Genomic DNA, 18769 nt, shown 5'->3' with positions numbered 1-18769 from the left:
GCTACTCCGACTCAGCCTTTCTATCATAGCCGGTCACTGCCTGGGGTGGCCCCCACTTCCTGTGGACTGCCGTGGGACAATGAGGAGCAGCGGTAGAGAGGCGGGGGCGGAGGGAGCAGAAATAAAGCCGAGGGAGCTCATCCCGGGCGCACAGCGAGCGCAGTGGAGAGGGGGGCGGTGGACACGGGGGGCGGGTGGCGACGCTGCCTCCCTTCTGGCTCCGGGACATTGAGGAGCACGGCGGGACCGGGGGGGGTTCGGGGAGGTGCACCCCCGGCGCCCGGTGTTCAGCCGCGCTTCGGCGGCGGCTCGCCGGCCGGGTCCCGCCGGGACAGCCGGGGCCGGCGGCGGGACGGCCGTGTCTCGGCTTTGGCCGCCGTGGGTCGCGGCAGGGAGGCGGTTAACGGCCAGGGAGCCGCCGAGGCAGGAGGAGTCCGCAGGCGGGCGAGCAGGAGGGGGCCGCCGGGCGAGCTGCCCGCAGGCTGCCCGCCCCCGCCGAGCCGCGCCGCGCTCTGCCCCGGGGCGCACGGGCCGGCGGGGCACGGCGGGGCCAGGCGGCGACCGCGGCGACAGCGGCAGCGGAGGGGGGCAGGTTTCGTGCCCCGCCCGCCTCGGCACGGCTCGGCACGGCTCGGCATCTCACGGCGCGGCGCGGCGCGGCACGAACGGCTCGGCATCGCGCGGCGCGGCACGGCTCGGTTCCGCTCGGCACGGCTCGGCTCCGGCAGCTCCCGAGCCATTCAAACAAGTGGCTCCGACAGCACTTCGGGGCCGGGGCTGCGGAGCGGGCGCAGCGTGGCTCCCTGCCCCGGAGGCGCCGGGCCCTTCACACTGCCTCTTTTCTCTGACGCTCGCTCTTTATTTGACGATGAAATAATGTTGACATGTCTTGAATTATTAAGTATTCCCTGGATTTTATTAGCACATGATGCCTAAATGCTGCCTGTATCTGCTGGGGTCTTAACCAGAGAGGAGCGAAGGAGAGAGGCAGAGAGACAGAGCGAGGGAGAGGAGAGAGAGGGGTTTTTGACAGCTGTATTTGTGCTGATAAGCGAAGGCACAAGGAGACGATCGACTAGTGAGACAAGAGGGAAGCGGCGGCTCGGAGCTGCTGAGAGGGGCTGCGCTTCCCTCCCGAGACGGCTCGGCCCTCCCGGTGTCGTGCTGGGGCTTGGGGGGGACCCGAACTCCCTCCCAGTGCCTGGCCGAGTTCTCGGCCAGTGCCTGTGTTGGGGGGCAGCTCGCTGGCTGGGCACACCAGCTGTGCGGGGCAGATGCCGATTGAGATCGTGTGTAAAATCAAATTTGCCGAGGAGGATGAGAAGCAGAAGGAGAAAGAAGAAGGGGACAAGGAGAGCCTGATCGAGGAGCCTGACCGGCCCCATTCTCGGGACCTGGCCACCTTTGCCAGCACCAGCACACTGCACGGCTTGGGACACATCTGTCAGTCAGGACGGCTGGGCGTGCGCCAGACCCTCTGGGCATTTGCCTTTCTGGCATCACTCGCCTTCTTCCTCTACCAGGCAGCCAAGTCAGCGCTGCTCTACCTGGAGCACCCCCATGTCATGGCCCTGGACGAGGAGGCCATCCGTGAGATGGTCTTCCCCGCCATCACCATCTGCAACATCAACCGCTACCGCCATTCGGCACTCACCGACGCTGATATTTTCCACTTGGCCAACATGACCGGGCTGCCCCCCAAGGACCGGGATGGCCACAAGGCCACGGACCTGCTCTACCCTGACCCCGACATGGCTGACATTGTCAACCGCACTGGCCACCAGCTTGACGACATGCTCAAGAGCTGCAACTTCAGCGGCGAGAACTGCTCATCCCGTGATTTCACTGTGGTGAGTGCACACCTGGGTCAGCTTCCCAGGGGGCCCCTGCTAGCATGGGGGGCACCCACCCCTCTGGTCTCACCAGAGCAGGGCTCCCTGGCTCACTCCGGCTGCTGAAGTTTGCATCTCTCTCTGTTTGAGTTTCCCTCCAAGTTTCACATGGAGAGAGGGAGAGGGTCCTCTGTGGGAGCTCTCGGCAGGGCTCTGTGCCGCAGGACTGGGCTGTCGGCAGGTCTGTGCCGGAGGGGCTCACAGGCAGGAGCCAAGGGGGGGGGGGTGCAGCAGGGCTGAGCGGTCCCCACGGGTGGCGTGCAGTGGGCAGGGGAAAAGCTGTGGCATAGAATTCTGCTCCAGCCTGTGCTTTCCCCGGGTTGAAGTGCCCTGACGCAGGGTGCTTTGCACAGTGAGAGTGTGCGGGGGCGGAGGGCAGGCAGAGACCCCTTTGCACACAGGGAAATCTTCCTGCATTTCGACGGTTAGCACTGGGATGTGTGTGGATGTGGAGGCTGCCAGCATTGCACACGCACGTGTGCACACACGCACATGCTGAGCTGCTCCGCTCTGGAGACACAGCTACAGCTGGGCAAGCAGGGTCTCCCCGGGGCTGCCCACTCACTGCCCAGGGCTGGCAGCCGAGCCTCCTCTGAGCAGCGCCCAGTCTGCCCAAGTGGTGAGCCCCAGGCCGACCGCCGCTAGTGTGCAGCTCTCACTAATATTGAGCCTGGAATCACAAATCCCCGCTGTGGTTTGGGAAAATGAATGTGCTGAACAGGCGGAATACCTGATGGGACCCTTTTCAGACCGTAATGACTCTGGAAATGAGCCGCCTCTCTCCTAAGGCTGCCAGGGGCTACTGCTCGGCTGGCTTCTGCGTTCCCAGAAACAGTGCTGCCAGCCGGACTCCGCTTCTTGCCAGGGAGTGGGATGCAATGCCATGGGCTGTGCGGGATGCTGGGGGAGAGAGGATGCTCTGTGGGTCTGGAAATGGCTGATGCAGCATGTTCTGTTTCACTTTGTGCCCATCGGTACAATGCCTGCTCAATGCGCAGGGTGATGCTGTCCCTAGGAAAGAGATGTTTGGGGGGGCTGCCCTGTGCGGGGGGGGGTGGCATGGGGCACTGCAGTGGAGTAGAAAGGGGCGGGGGGGGCAGCCCCGCTCCTCCTGGGGATTTGCCTGGCTCAGTGCCTGCTCTACGGCAGCTGCTCGAGTTTGCCAGGGAGACGTGTGGTCCAGCAGGGTTTGGAGACGGAAGCTCTGGTTCTGGACAGTCCTACACGTGGCTTGGCCATGCTGGCTCCAGCCCTTAGGTCCTCCTGGAGAATCCTGAAAGCTTTGGTGTGTGAGGGAGGCAAACAAGACCAGCCTTGAGCTGGGCAGTGGCACGGCACGGCAATGGGTTTTACCATGTGCTGAACCACTCTGTGAGACTGGCAGGGCAGAGATCAGGTGGATTGGGCTGGGTACGAGCTTCCCACAGCGTGGAAACAGTGTGTGGTATGCACTGTGCTGTGTGGCAGTAAAGGGTGACAGACAGGACAGTCACTGGGACCCGGCTTCTTGGCAGGAGGCTGTGCAGGACCAGCTGGCCTGCCTACATCATCTACTTACAGGTATGCCCTGGGGATGCCCAGGCAGCCAGGCTCTGGTGTGCCAGCACCCTGCACAGGAGCAGGTTTCAGGTGAGAGAATGACCCACGAGTTCATGGCCCAAAAAAGGAGAGTATAGGGCTCCTAAAACCTCCACCCCCTGTCCACAACTCAGCCCTCCAGCATGGCCTTTGAGGCATCGGAGTTGTCAGCAGAAAGAGACATCTCTGGCACCTCTCACTTGCTCGGAGGAAAGCAGTGAACCTGGGGCAGGAGAGGCTGCAGAGCATGGGTGTGGGGAGGGATGTGTGAAGATGTGACTTTTCTCCACCACGTAACATGTCCCAAAGCCTTAGCAGGCAGCAGTGGGACCTGTCGAGGCATCACACTCTTTGCAGCTGAAGCCTCCTACTCCCATTCCCCGAGCCAAATCGGTCCTTTGTGCCTCCTGGGAATGACTGAAACACAGCACAGGCTGCTTGGCAAGCAGGGTGAGTCCCAGCTGTGATGTGTGGGCTTGGGCGCTCCCGTGCCTCCCAGCTGTGGCCGCAGTACAGGGGCACCCGGGCTGCTCTGCACCCAGTTGTCATGCAGTGGGGAGGTCCAATCTTTGTTGGTCCCATTTCTGGATCCTCATGTGAGCCTTCATGCTCATGCTGTGGGTGGGTGTGTGAGTCACAGCGTGTCCCAGCAGTGGTGGAGGCCTCTCAGGCTGCAGCACATCACAGTAGGGCAAATAGCCTAGGGTCGCAGGGCATCAAGCCCACAGCAAGCAGTCTCTGTAGCAGAGGTTGTCCCCCCAGCAATCCTGGAGAAGGGAAGGAGCTTCCCCTTCAGCCTCTCTTGCAGGAGTGCTGGAGTATTTCCTTCCCTCTGGATATGAGGTGCACTTCATCCAGAGGCTGGAAGTTTTACAGCACGAGAGTGGCCAAGCTGTGGGGCCGCTGCCGACTGACTGCCTTTCCAGGAGCAGGAGCAGTGCCGAGGCTGGAGAGTGTCCCCTTACGCTGCCGCTTGCAGCCTGTGCTCGTACAATGAATAACTCGTGCGGATCCTTTAAGTAGGAGCCGTGAGTGGTAAATGATCTTCCCCTATTCAACGTCACAAATCCACGTTCTTTATGGGATAGCAAATTAAGAAACTATCGGGGAAAAAAAAAAATCCCCAGCGTAAGCATCTTCCATGTAATAAAGCCTGGCTGGGCTGTAAATCTCCCCAGCGGCAGGGACAGCCCTGAGCCGCAGCGAGACTCCCTGCAGCCCCGCTGACAAATGTGCCCTCTGCGTCGGCTGCCGGAGGGCCATGTTGGAGCCCTGGCAAAGCCTCTTCTGACCCCTTCGAGCTGCACCATGCTCCACAGCCCCCAGTCCCCGCTGTGCCCGCGGGCACACTGTCCGACGGCTGCCTCCGCGAGGGCGCCGGGAGCAGAGCGCTCCTGGCTGGGCGAGTGCAGCTGCGGTGCTGAGGGTGTGAAGCGTGCGAGCGGCTGTAGGAAATCAATGGTGCTCTTTACATGCCACTAAGTGGGAGCTTGGGAAGTGTCCCCGTGGGGCTGGGACCGAGCTGCCACGGGTGGCTCACACCCACCCTCGCCCCTCAAGCCTGACACCCCTGTACAACACGAGGCCAGTTCAGGCCATGTCAGGGAGTACTGTGGAAAGGGGGAGCCCTCCCGGTGGTGCTATGGGGATGGGAGGGGACAGACAGATGGGGGGACAGGAATTTGGGGGCTGTGCGAGAAGATGCATGGAGGGGCCCCCCTCTGCTGGCAGCAGTATCCCGCCTGTTCGCCGGCAGTGGCTGTGGCGAGAGGCTTCACTCGCGGCTGGGCAGGAGCCCAGTGCTTTTCTCAAAACCTCATTCACTGTCAGAAGCCTTTTGTTTGTGATGTGTGGCTGCCGAAGCTAGTTGTGCCAGGGCTGGAGGCTGGGGGAGAGCGGGGAGGTTGCTGAGAGCTGGCAGTGCCTCTCAGAGCTGGCATATGCCCCAGCTCTCCAGGCAAGGCCTCCTGCCTGTCTGAGATGTGGGCAGTGTGAGGGGTCTCCCCAGAACCCCAAGAAGACCTCAGAGGGGAAAACTCCTATGCTGAGATGGGGAACATCCTCAGCTGCACCCTATATGCACCCAAAGGATCCTGGCTGGAGGGGTGGCCAGTGGGCAGTAGGCTGTTGTCTCTGCCTTCTCTCTTCAAGGCTCACCTGCCGTTCCTGACACAGGGTCCCTCTCTGACCTTTCCACCAGAAACTTACTTAATAAATGTCACATTTTCAGTCTATTTTTACGCTGGGTAAAAGAGCTGGACTGGTTGTTCTTCACTGCCCTGCCCTGCTTGGTGCCTGCTCAGCCCCCAGAATTCAACCACGCCAATTCCCCTGTCCTCCTGTACAGGGCTGAGCAAGCTCCAGGGCATGGGGGGCTTGCTGGGGGCTTCCCAGATGCCCCAGCCCCCCAGGGCTCCAGGTACTGCAGGACCTGCCCTGGCTGGGGCACCGGGTGGCTCTAGGGCCAGGCAGTGCCATACAGGTCTCAGCACAGCATCATCCCCCATGGGTGGGTAGCATAGCTGTAACTGTGGTGAGTGTCCTGCCATGCATGGCAGGGACTGGCTGGGCTGGGACTGGTGGTGTCAGTGCCCAGTAGAGCCTGGAGCATCCATCACCGATCCCATGCCTGTGAGCTGCTTGGCTGAGCCACCTGTGCCCATCTGGATCAATGCACTCCACTCGCTGCATCTACCTCCTGCAGTCCCCATCCAGTGCCTGAGCCACCTACCCAGGGACTCACAGCCCATCCAGAGCCCCCCATCCCCCCCGACTGGCCACCATGCCTGTGCATTTCCAGGCCCGTGTCCTGGGTCGTGCAGACACGCCTCAGGTTGGCTGTGCTCCTGTCCTAAGCAGCGGCGGCAGCAGCTCCAGCGCTGTTACACATGAGCTGCCCGGGCACGGCTCGAGGCGCAGTTTGTGCCAGAAAACGGGGGACTTTAATGCAATTCGTTGCCATTTAATTTTACACAATTCCTGCTGCTTAATCCGCTGAGAAATGCTAATTTATACAATTCACGTCTAAAAATAAATGTCAGTCCAGCAGCTCCCAGCAGCGGGTAGCTGCTCCCACCAGTCCCTGCTGAAGCCTTGTGCAGGGACACCAGCCCAGAGCCCACCTTGCTCCCTGCCAGCCAGGCTGCTACTCCTTGCCCCACAGTGCCCAGGCTGCAGCAGCATGTGTGTGGATGTGGGCATAATGGGTACTTTGGATACTGTGGTGGGACAGTGAGGAGCTGGCTGCACCTAAGGGTGTCCCTACAAAGCCCCTCCTCACGGTGGGACACAGTGACAAGGGGACAGTAGATGTCTTGGCAATCTGGCTGTCTTCCAGATGGCTGGGAAGATGTTATTGGCATGGGGATTATGAGATGTCTTTGGGACTGCCGTTCTCTCATGGATTCCCCTATGAAAGCTGGGCTCAGCCCCATGTGCAGCTGTACCCTGGGCTGTGGCTGGGGATGCATAGAGTGAGAGGGGTGTCCTGGTGCAAAGGGCTGGTGTGGGGCCACCTGAGCTGCACGTGAGGGGTCCGGCTGTAGATCGGGGCAGACTCTGCCTAGCTGGCAGGTATTAACTGATCATGAAGTGCCATTAATGAATGTGGGAGGGGAGGGAAGCATGCACCCCTCCTGCCTGGGGAGTAGGGATGCATCATTAGGTCCCTGAGGAGGCTGCTCTGCAGGGGACAGGGAAGGGGTTGGATCATGCAGAGAAGGGGATCCGTGACTGGGAAGTGCCTATGGTCAGCTCCCAGCCCCGTGGCTCTTGCCCTCAAGCATGTCCATACCCTGCTGCCCTCCTCCCCAACCCCACTGACCCAACCATCTTGCCCTCATCACCTTCCCTCTTCCACACCTTTGCTGAGCAGACCCCCACGCCACCTCCATCCAAGTGGAGTGGCACCAGCAGCAGCAGTGACACTGGAGAGCAGATGCCAAGGCAGTGGGGTGTGCATGAAGGGCCATGGCTGTGGGTGCCAGCTCCCTGCAGGGGGGGATGAGGCGGGGGCAAAGGGGGGTGCGGAGGCGACGCAGCGGGGGAGCAGAGATGCTGGAGGAGCCGGCGGCTTTCCCACCGTCTCCCTGATTGAGATCAGATCACCGTGAGCATAAAAAAGCTCTCTTCATAATTATATTTAATGAATTGACTTTAAAAGCTCTTATGCTCTTATCTGGGTAATTTAATATCACACACTTAATAAGCCTGTCTCCGATACGGGGGGAGCCAGCGGCCAGGACGCCCGCGCCTGGTATGGCTCATCAGGGATGTGGGACGTGCCATGAGGCTGGTCCCACAAGCCAGGCTGAGTGGATGAGGACACTGGTATCCCCTGAGACCAGGGCACCCACTGAGTGACTGTGGGGCAGTGTCCCTCCAGCACTGCTGGCTGCAGAGTGGGCTGGGCACCTTGGGTGTCTGTGGGAGGGATGGACACAAGACATCCATGGGGACTTGGCCCCAGGAGCTGGCGCTTGCTGGTTCCTGAGGCCAAGGACTGTGAGTTCATGGGGTGGTGGAGACACAGGGCTGTGGGGCTGACAGGGTGCAGGGTGACTGGCTGGAGGCAGAGGGGTTTATGGGGTGCAGCATGGCCATCTGAGCATAGGGCAGGCCTGTCTGGGTTGCAGGTGTCCCGTGCCAGTGACATAGTTGGATGTCGTGTGGCCCCATGGCTGGAAGGGTATTGCTGTGATCCTGTCCTTTGTGCCAGTGTCAACCATGGCATGTTCATGGCTGTCCCATGAACAGCGCTGGGGGCAGCCATGGGGCAGAGTGCACCTCAGATTCCAGTGCCACTATGCTGTAGGCTCCAGCCAATCGGGGCAGTCACCCGGGATGGCACAGAGGTAAATGAAGGCTTGTCACCCCGGTCTCTGCAGCTCTACCTCCCCCCACCAGCTCCTGCAGTTCCAGCCTCGGTGTGGGCTGCCTTCCTGCAGGCAGGCATTGCTGCAGCCCCGGCAGGAATCTCTGGCCCCCCCGCGACCCATCACTGCATACAGGCGGGCGCCTGCAGCAAGCTGGAGGGAAGGCCCTGCCATATGGAGCCAAGAGCCCTGGGGACTCTTGGCTGTGGAGCCTGAGTGTGGGCTGGGGCTGGGACCTGTGTCCTGTGTCTGTAGGGACAGCCCCCAGAATCCCCTACACCAGGCACTCACTGGGCAGCAGGTTGGAAAGCCACTGGCTGGACTCATGTTCCCTGCATGTCAAAGCCAGAGCTGCTGTGAGATAGCCTGTCCCCTGAGACTGGCACCATGTCCCCAATCACCCAGTGGCCTCAGGTCCCTGATTTTCAAGTGACAGAGGATAGAGCAGAACTTCCCAGTATTCACGTTGGTGCTTCCCCAGGACCAGTGGCAGGGAAAAGATGACAAGGGCAGAGTGAGTGATGCTGGCCTTTGGCCAGCCATCTCCAAGTGCTGGGGTGCCTGGCAGTGCCGGCTGCCATGCCAGCACTTGGTGCCAAGGCTGGGCAGGCTGGAGGGAGGCACGTGCCAAGGTGGTGGAGTGGGGGGACAAGGACACAGCTGCCACCTGGCCCCGCAGGGGTGTTGGGGGGCAGCCCCATGTGGAGTGGGGACCCCAGCTTCCCACTGGGGCAGCCGTGCCAGGTCTCCCTCCACGAGAGGGAGAGGCTGGAGAAGGAGGTTTACGGAGCTGCACTAAGTGACGCAAATGGTTTGAAGCCCATAAAGAGAGACGGTTTTATGTAAGACGACTATATAAAGCTCTGCTGTTCTGCCATTGATGAGATATAGGCCTTTATTTATAGAAGGCAATGTTTGTGGTGCGAGTGCTGAAAGCCAGCCAGGGACCCGCAGATAGGGCGTCGAGTCATTTGACATGCAGCTGCCGTCGACACTGTTCACACATTAAAGAAAAAAATTAACAAATTTGCAGCCAGTCAGGTGGAAAAAACAATAATTGTCGAAAAACGTATTTCCCCCTTTTTCCAATAACAAATAACTGGAACGCTGTTGGGGAGGCTTGAGCTTGTTCTGGGAAAGGATGGGCTGAGGCTCCAGCCAGGCTGGGGGATGGAGCGGGCAGAGGGAGGCAGACAGGGTTGGATGAGAGCCCAGACAGGGGATGCTGCCATGGGGTGAGTGCCCCTGCCTAGGCGTTTATATGTCACCACTGGAATAACAGGACCTACAGACAGGGATGAAGGCACTGGCAGCTCAGCATGGCCATGTGTGTGCTACGGGCTGGGGAGAGGGGGAAAACACCAGGAGCTGAAGGTGCTTGCCACATAAGTGGCTGTGGACCAAGCCCAGCTAGATTTTCCTGCCTGGCCCAGCATTGCCTCTTCCTGCCTGCACACACAGGGATGCTCTGAGGTTATTTCTTAGCCAGATGTGGCCGGGTTTTTACTGGAGAGCAAACAGCCAGTCCCCGTGGTCAGAGCGCCCTGCCAAATTCAGTTTCATGCACGAAAGGAGGAAAAACTTCCCATGATTAATTGTGCAATAGGGGAAAACATGCATCTCTAACCTACTCCTTGACAGTCAGCGGCCTTTTCTCCTAGGCACTGCCCCAACATGCAGCCAGAGAGAAGGAAGCAAGCTTGGTCCCCAGGGCATGCTCCCTGCACAGGCTGCACAGTGAGGGTGCAAGGGAGGGTGCCAACACCTCTGCCACGTTCTGACTCTGCCAGAACCACAAAGAGGAGGAATTCCTTGCCAGCCAGGGCTTCCCAGCAGGGAGCAGTTAGACTTACGGTCAAGCAGCTTCCCTGCAGCTCCCCGCTTGGTTCTGTGGGTGGCTGTCCCCTGCTCATGCTGCAAAACCTTCCCCTGTGTCCCAGTATGCTATGCCAGCAGCTGTCACAAGCAGGGCACTGCCAGTCCCATATCCACCACCCCACCACTGTGTCAGCAGCAGGCGGAAGGTGAGGGTGGCACACGGCACTGTGCTGCCAGGCCTGAGTTAGGGGGCTGGACCTGCATCCCGACCTGCTGGGACTCAGGGCTCCTGCATATGCCTGGCTTCTCACCAGGAGACCTCACTGGCTGCACAGCTGGTCCTCCCCTGCCATCCTCAAGCAGCCCCTCAGCAGAGGCCCTCCAGGTCATTGGGCCCCTCAGCGGGCTCTCAGACACAGGCCTGAGCGCGCTCTGCACCTGAGCAGCACTTGAACGCTGGCTGAGCTTGGCTGCGCTCAACAGGTTTTCTTCCAGCAGAACAAAAGGTTCCCTCCTGATTGCAGGGTGGGGAAGGCAAGTACAAGAGGAGCAGTAGAGGCAGGAAAGCCAGAGGCTGGAAGGACCTGTGGGCACTGTGTCCCACTGGCACAGGGGTTGGGGAATCCTCTCTGTGTTGGACAGCTGAGCAAGGCTGTCCCCTGTCCATGGTGGCTGGGCAGACGGGGAGTAAGGGCTGGGGGACCCACCAGTCACTGCCAGCCACCAGCTCTGGGTTGTGCAGGGCAGGAAGGGGGAGGAGGCACAGCCTTGTCAGAGGAGAATCCCTGATTAATCACTAACAGCCAGCCCTCCAGCCAGCAGCTCATTAGTAGTTTAATTCCCGGTGCCCGGCGTGCAGGAGGGTCGTGCGGCTCTGATTGAGCCGGATGCGCTGGCCTGGGCAGCTGCAATAAGGCAGCGGCTCCCCCTCCCCAGTCACAGGCACAATCAGTGGCCCAGTCCCCCACGCCCGGGGTGGGCTGAGCAGCCCATGCCGCGGGTACCACGGGTGATGCGTGTGCACAAATGCTGCAGGTGCTGTGGGTGCTGTAGTCGGGCACGGGTGAGACACATCAGTGACAGCGGCTGCAGAGGGCTGGCAGGCAGCCCAGGGGCAGGAGTCGTGCCCACGTCCCCCCCTGTATCCGGCTGTACTCCGGCTGTGCCTGGAGCATCGTGGTCCCTTCGGTGTCACGGGGCCGAGAGCGGCTGTCAGCGGTGTGAGCAGCCGTGGCGAGGCGCTGCACTCGGTTGCTCAGAGGTCTCTCACCACTCTGTTATCCCCGGGGTCAGTGGTACCCGCACAGCCCCGTCCCGTCCCTCCACCACCTCCACCTGCACCCACAGGGCAGAAGAGAGAGGACTGTGGTGGCATCCATGTCCCTTCCTGCGTCCTGTTGTTCCTGCCGCCACCACAGGCTCTTTTCTGCCCTGGCTCTTCCTCCAAGGCCAGGGCTCAGCCTGGGGGACCCCTGCAGGGATGGGATGAGGGACTTCACCTGGGCTATGGGAGAAGGAGAGGGGCAGGAGGGAGCTGAGTGTCCCAGCAGAGAGAGTGGCTGTGGATGGTGCCCATGGGCATCTGGGCTTGAAGAGGTGGGCACCGCTGGGGCTCCCAGCTGCCAGGGGGTGTTTGCAGCTCAGCCACATCCTTTTGCCCTCCAAACCGTGCTGTGCCCTTCACTCCCAAGCTGCCATTTCCACAATTTCTTTACCGCCCAAGGAGGGAGGGAGGGACCACAGCAGAGGGAAGCATCTCCATCTGTCTTCAATGCTCCAGTGGCTGGAGCAGGGCAGGGCAGGGGCCTGTGGGTGTCCCCACTGCAGTGGGATGATAAAGGCTAGTGTGCATGTGGGGGCATGTGGGGGACATACTGAGACTGTGACCCCTGCAGAGTAGGTAGGGCCAGCCCAGCGTCTGATGCTGCTGCCCCCGAGAAAGGCATGGAGCAGCCTGCCTTCCCGAGTAGGATGGGACTGAGGGCGCTATGCAAATCCAGATGAGATTGATGCAAGTATTAATTATGTCCTGTCAGCTCAGCTCTTGCCCAGCAAGGCAGGGCACCGGGTGCTGTGTCTGCTTGCGGAGGAAAGATGGGTTTGCACTGGCAGTGTGTGCCCTATGCCTGTCCCCTTGTCCACAGTCTGCTCCCACAACCCCACTGTGCACCATGGTGTGCCATGCCAGGTCAGCCTGGCTCTCCCAGCCCCATGGCACTGCCTGGCCCAGGGCTAAAGCCATCTCTGAGCAGGGAGGTGAACAGTCTGAGGCAGGAGCAGTGCAAGAGCTGTCAAGCAGCCTGGCACGCCCGGCTCTGAGGTCTTGCTAATCAGACTGTGTCTGCAATTACATGTGCTAATTATGGGCAGAGGTTCACAGCAATTCCTGCCCTGTTGGCATCATGTTGGTCACACTGATGTGCTTTGCTTCTGCATGAGGACAGGAGTGAATAACCAGGACCATTCAGACGGCTCTCCTTGCCCAGGACACAGTGTATCACAGCCAGGCCTCCTGCCCAGCCCCATCCCATCCTGTCCCATCCCATCCCGTCCCGTCCCATCCCATCCCATCCCGTCCCATCCCATCCCATCCCATCCCATCCCATCCCATCCCATCCCATCCCATCCCATCCCATCCCATCTCCATTCCATTCCACCCTATTCCACCCCATTCCATTCCTATTCCCATACCATCGCCATCCCATCCCATTCTGTCCTACCTTCATTCCCATTCCATTCCATCCTATCCTATCCTATCCTGCACAGTGCCATCCTTGAAGCCCTGCGTGTGCAGCCGTGACAGCTGCTCTGTCCCCGAGCACCTGGTTGACTCCACATCTCGGTGGAGTTGCTTTTCAGAGGGAGTTTTTCAGGCTCTGACCCCCCTGTACTGCTTCTGCTCTGACATCCTGTTTCCTTATCGCCTGACATGACCTTAATTAACTCCCTGTGCTGATAATGCTCTGGGCTTCTCCTCCAGGAGCTGTATCTCAGCATCGTATCCTGCCTTACCCATTCAGGCACTGCTGCAGAGACTGCACAGGCAGCCTGGAACAATGGGGAGAGCGGATTGTGTGGTGCAGGCAGGGCAGGGCAGTGATATTGGGGTCGCTGGGATGACATGGAGTGGATAGGGCAGTGCTGGAACTGCAAGGTTGGTGCTGCATTGAGGATTTCAGAGGTGATGCTGACCAGGTAGAGATGGCTGTCATGGTGCAGAGGTGGGGGTGCAGGAGAGGGGCTGTGCTGATGCTCAGGGCAGAGCAGCAGAGGCAGTGCTGCCCATGGTGGCAGCATCCATTCCAGGCAGGCAGAGATGCTGTGCAGCATCATGGAGGGGTTCTGGCTCTTCTCACTCTGCTGCAGGCAGGGCACAGGGGCTGCTCAGTCAGGAGATGGGCGTGGGGGCCCAAGGGACTGAGCTCGCAGGGCCCCACCACCCCAGGGTCTGTCTGCCTGCCCAGCTGCCCCTCTGCCGCCAGCTTGGTGGATTGAAATGCCGGCAATGATAACTTGTAGCCACTTTATCTCCTGTGCTTGGCAAATATTGGCAAAGGGGAGATGTTTCAATAGTGAGGTTTGTCGATGGGAATCTCGGTGTGTGATCCCGCCAGTTCCACACTCTGCAGCAGCCCAGCTGTCTCTGAAGCAGCTGCTCATCAGGGCTGAGTCTGACATGGGCGCAGCCTGGCACCCATGGGGCTGCTCCCAGCACCTTCTGCCCATGGACTGGTTCCCAGCAAGGCACTGGTCTGAGCTTCACTGTGTTGCAGCTCATATCTCATCCTCTGGCAGAGGCAGCTTGGGCCCTGGAGCAGGGTCCCTGCTCAGGGCTCCTGTCAACCTGTAGGTAGTTTTGCCCTAGCAGCAGGGCAATGCCATGAGCCCTGCAAAAAGCAAAGGTTGCAAAATGCTCTCAGCCAGTCTCCTCCCAGCTTGCAGCCACACAACCCTCTTCCCCACATCTCCTAATCTCCACAGCTGCTACTCCCCATAACTCTAGTCCTGCCTGTCTCAGGTGCTCAGCTTCACCCCCAGGCCCACATCCCAGGCAGCAAGTAGGATGGAGGACCAGCTGTTCTTGCATGGGCAGGGTGCAGTTTGTCCCCTCTGCTCATGCTGCCTGCAGACACAGTGGGAGTTGCATTTTCCTGAAGCTGGGCGTGCGGCAGAGACCACAGGCATTATGGAAAGTGTGTGCAGATACACCTGCTCACAGCATGTGATGTATGGAATGTGGTGGGCAGCATGCGGCCCTGTGAACGCGGTGCTGGCTTCAAGCAGAGGGAAGGGAAGAAGGTCTGGAGAGAGGAGATGGGAGCTCCCATTGCTGTTTCCCTGTGTGTGGGAGGCAAAGGAGTCCTCCATCTGCAGGGGCATCCCATCCCTTTCAGGACATGTCCCTGCTGCCACAGCAAACCCTGGGAGCTGGGAGGAGCTGGAGGTGACAACTGAGTAACTCCTGCAGCTGCCAAGGACCAGCACAAGGGCAGTGTGGCCCAAGCATCCAGGAGGGCCAGACACCTTCAGTCCTAAAACCCCTAGACCATCACCTCCTGCATAGCGAGCAGAGGCTAGGGATACATGGGGAGAAGGATATGGACTGCAGGGTTGTCCCTGCCTGCCAGTGCCTGCGCCTCTTTCCCTGCCTGGCAGCCCCAAGGAGGGGGCCCTTGTCAGTGCCAGGATGCTGGGACTCTCTTGATCAGCCCCTCTGCCCGGGAGCTCACAGGCTGGGGAAAGCCAGCCCCTATCATGTTTGTTCCATTGATTTAGCGCCGCAGAGAGGGTTTAATCAGCCTTTAGCCTGCACGCTCCAGCATTAAGAACAAATCCATTAGCCACGAGATAACCACAAAGGGTTGCGCTGAGTCTGGATGAGGTCCCAGCGCCTTCAGGATGCAAATTGGCAATCAAAGATCAAAGCCACACAGCTCCCTAATCTCTGCTAAAAGGGCTCAGCTATTAACGGGCCCTTTCCCACTGGGCTGTGATCACCCCACTTCACTAGGGTTCCCGATGTGCTGTCGGGTTACATCATCATCCGAACCGGACCCCTGGCCCCCAGGCTCCCTGAGCTGGCCCTGGGGAAGTGGGTGCAGGCAGGGCTCAGACTGTTTGTTTGCATGTTGTTTCCTTCAGTTCTGACATGCTGGAGTCAAATTCATGTTGTCGGAGAGAGCAGAGCCCCCAGAAATGTCGGAGGTCAACAACTGGAGGGGAGGAGAAGAGGAAGAGGTGGGAGCCTGGATGGAGCAGAGCGGTAGGAGAGCAGTGCAGGTCTTATGTGGTGATTTTGGGGATGGGGAGGGGATGCTGGAAGGCGGCTACCCCTCCTGCTGCTCAGGGATTTAGCCTGGCTCAATCCCTGCCTGGCTGCTCCAGGTGGCTCAGGACAATCCCTGCTGGCCCCAGGGAAATCAATAGTGGGAAGCATCGTGGGGGCACAGGCAGCAGGGAGTGGGTGAGGGATCAGGGCATAGCAGAGTGCATTGAAACCAAGTTCCCCTTTTGAGGGTATTTCTGCTCATCCCATGTCACCCTGGGGCAGGGGGTGCACAAGGCTCTGGCTCCCATAGCCACCCTGCCAGCTCCACATGGTGCTGAGTTCAGGCTGCAGGATGGGGTCGGCCCCTACTCCTTGCTCAGGCCACCCTGCCTGCGGTGGCTCCACACACAGCCACCCAGCAGCCCCATGAGTCCCAGTCACCCCCCACCATGCAGAAGAGCCATGAAGCCACCGAGCTGTGACAGCAGCTGCACTGCCAGCACAGTCAGCAAATCTGTGTCAGCCCAGAGGTGTGCTCTGCTCAGCATGGTCCGGCTCAGAGACCAGTATCCCCTGCATCCTGCTGAAATGGTGAGAGGGTGTGTGAGGCACCCTGCAACAGGTGGGCACGGGGCGCATCAGCCCTGGCAGCAGGGAGCAGAGGGTCATGCCTGGCTGTCCTTTCATCTGGGGACCCACTCTGCTGGCAACCGCTCATTGAGGTGCTGGTCATGCCTCTCAGGCATGAGGGCAGGCAGCACAGCCTTGCAAGAGGAGCAGGCAGTGATGTGCTGGCAGCACCTCAGCCAGGGTGACAATAAATCTTATCAGTGTAAACCCATCCATAGGCAGGAGGATAACCCCCATGACAACCCAGCAAGTGCAAGGCTTCATCTGCACGGAGTCAGTGGTCTGGATCTACAGATAAATGCCACGGCTGGAGGGACAGTGTGCCAGCTCATGGGAAGCAGCCACCTTCCCCTCCTGCCTAACCCTTCCCTGAGGCTGCAGGGTCTTCCAGGTCCAGGCCAGTGTGTCTCAGGGACAATGGCCATGGTGTGCCTGGTGGGAGGAGCAGACAGAGCAAGGTTGGTATGGCATCCGGCAGGGGAGCACTTGGATAGGTGAGGATGAAGGGAGGGGGACATGCAAGACGAGGCGGCATTGCCCTGCCGGCTGTCCTGGCCCTACTGTGTCCTACACGCACCATCCCATGGATCCCTGCATCCTTCATCAGCCCATGAGGGCTTGGACATGGCACAGGCTGGACCACCGGAGCTCAGTGACTGGGAAACGTGTGACTGAGTGTGACACCGGCAATGTGTCCCCGAGGCTGTGTCACAGCGCCAGGCATGAGCCAGCACGCTCTGTGGGTGCAGCCTGTGTGCCCAGTCCTGTGTGTGTGTCCTCGCTCTGGCCGGGTAGCGAGGGATGCGGTGGTGCCAGGCGCGGGGGCTGCTGAGCGGGGAGGCAGGCGGCATCCCTGCCCCGGGCCCCGCTCCTCGGCTCAGCTCCCCCATCTCCCGGCAGCCGTGGGAGCAATAATGAGATGGAGCAGCAGAAGGACGGCGAGATAAGGCTGCCTGCGCTGCCCCAGCAGATTAAACGCTGGGATTAAGCAGGCGGTGCCAGCTCTGCTGCCTTTTTATCTCGCTGCTTCTCCCCTCTTATTCTCCCGCAGTCGATAGTGAACGGTCTCCGAGCTGTCAGCAAAGGAAATTGCTTGTTAACCCTTTGGGGACGGCCAGTAGCGCTCCCTGTACGACTGCGTTCAAAGAGAAACCGTCCCCGGGGAATGCGCTGCCCGCGGAGCACTGCGGGGATGGGAGGATGAGGGGATACCTCCCTCCGGTGCCCCGCATGCGAAGGGGAGCAAGGCAAGGCCAGGGGCGCCCAGGATCTGCTGCCGAAAGCCACCAGAGCCCAACCAGCACCATGCAGAGGCATTGATGTACTGGAGTCCCTGGGGGGTGACAACTGCCACAGAGCAGAAGCTGTCTAAACTCCACAAAGGAGCCCCGGCATACCCCACTTTCGGGTATCCTTGATGTTCCCTGCTTCCTCCAGCCTGCAGGATGTGTGGGCTCAGTGCTACATCTGTGTGTGAAACCAACCACAGGGCTGGGGATCCTTCCCTGGTGCTGGGGAGAAGAGGCACGGGCCATCTGTGTCTGCAGAGCACCGTGTATGGTGCTGGGTCTCCTCCGAGTGCCAAGGGGAGCCCGCAACCCAAACCCATCACTATTGCTCTCTGTGTATGTGAGTGTTTTGTTGGGTTTGCAGCAGCGAGGCTGAGCTGCATCCCATCCCAGCGCTTATCTGTAGCGTGCTGTGCTGTGTGCCCGGGGCGGCATGCCCGGCGCGGGGGTGTCTGAGGGTGGGAAGCCGGCTGGAGAGCGCCGGAGGATGCACAGAGTAATGTCAGGATTGTTGCTCGGCACAGTCCAAACCCAAGCTAGGGAGGGTGGTAGCAGATCGTCAAACTCGTTCTGGCATGTTTGGGGGTGCAGCTTTGGTGCATCTTTCCCATAGGGACCCTGTGCACCTCCTGAAGCAGGAGGAAGAAACATAGGACAGAAATCTCCTGCACCTCCAGCACCCCATTCATGTACTAAGGGAGAGACCAGGGTAGGTAGGCAGCACGATCAGCATCTCAGATATGTTGGCTGGCTGCCAACAGGATGGACTTCCCCAGCTCCTGCCCCCCCATCTCACTGCTCCTGCCCCCCAACTCTCTACACCCCTTCCCTGCAGTGCAACACACCTTTGCCACTGGAACTTCATCTTCTGCAATTCCCTTGGTGTTGGCTCCTTCACCTGCCCAGGCGTCCCTTTTGGTGGACTCTTTTAAAATGCAAACAAACCATATCAAAGCATAAGCTGCCGAGAGATCTGCAGGGAGCAGGTTAGCCCCGGCTGGGGCAGCAGACCAAACCGGGGTGGGTCTGTGGGACCCTCCGGCTGCTGTGGGACGGAGCAGTGTGCAAGCCCTGGGCAGCCAGGGCTGTGGAGCTGGAGCAGATGCTGTGCTGGGCTGCACAGGCAGGCAGAGCCTGAATTAGGAGAGGAAACCAGAAGCGACTGGCACGTGCAGGCTGGCAGGCTGGAGGCTGCAAGGGGATGGGATTGCTGTTTATAAATACATCAAGGGAGTAAACACAAGGGAGGGAAGAGAGTTATTTAAGCTAAGGGACAATGCTGGCATGAGAACAAATGGTACAAACTGGCCATGAATAAATTTAGGTTTGAAATGAGTGAGATTCTGGGACAAATTCCCCCCAGGAGCAGCAGGAGTAGAAAGCACAACTATGTAATGGCTCTTGCTCTGCTATTGGAGG

General features: G+C 59.8%; 1 protein-coding gene across 2 annotated transcripts in view; it reads left to right on the top strand.

Annotated features, from left to right (window-relative positions):
* Positions 1-511: 511 nt before the first annotated feature.
* ASIC4 (acid sensing ion channel subunit family member 4) overlaps positions 512-18769 on the top strand; it is a 29368-nt gene continuing 11110 nt past the window's right edge. The window contains exon 1 of one of the 2 annotated variants that reach the window (XM_064661118.1): positions 512-1850. In XM_064661118.1, the coding sequence (XP_064517188.1) occupies positions 1275-1850 (576 nt within the window). In that variant the 5' untranslated portion in view covers positions 512-1274. The remainder of the gene's footprint in view (positions 1851-18769) is intronic. The other variant, XM_064661117.1, reaches the window with a different exon arrangement.

Source organism: Pseudopipra pipra, chromosome 7 (assembly GCF_036250125.1).
Source record: "Pseudopipra pipra isolate bDixPip1 chromosome 7, bDixPip1.hap1, whole genome shotgun sequence".
In the NCBI taxonomy this organism is placed as follows: domain Eukaryota; kingdom Metazoa; phylum Chordata; class Aves; order Passeriformes; family Pipridae; genus Pseudopipra; species Pseudopipra pipra.
Note: the sequence above shows the minus strand (reverse complement) of the source record. Positions and strands in the feature narration are given on the sequence as shown.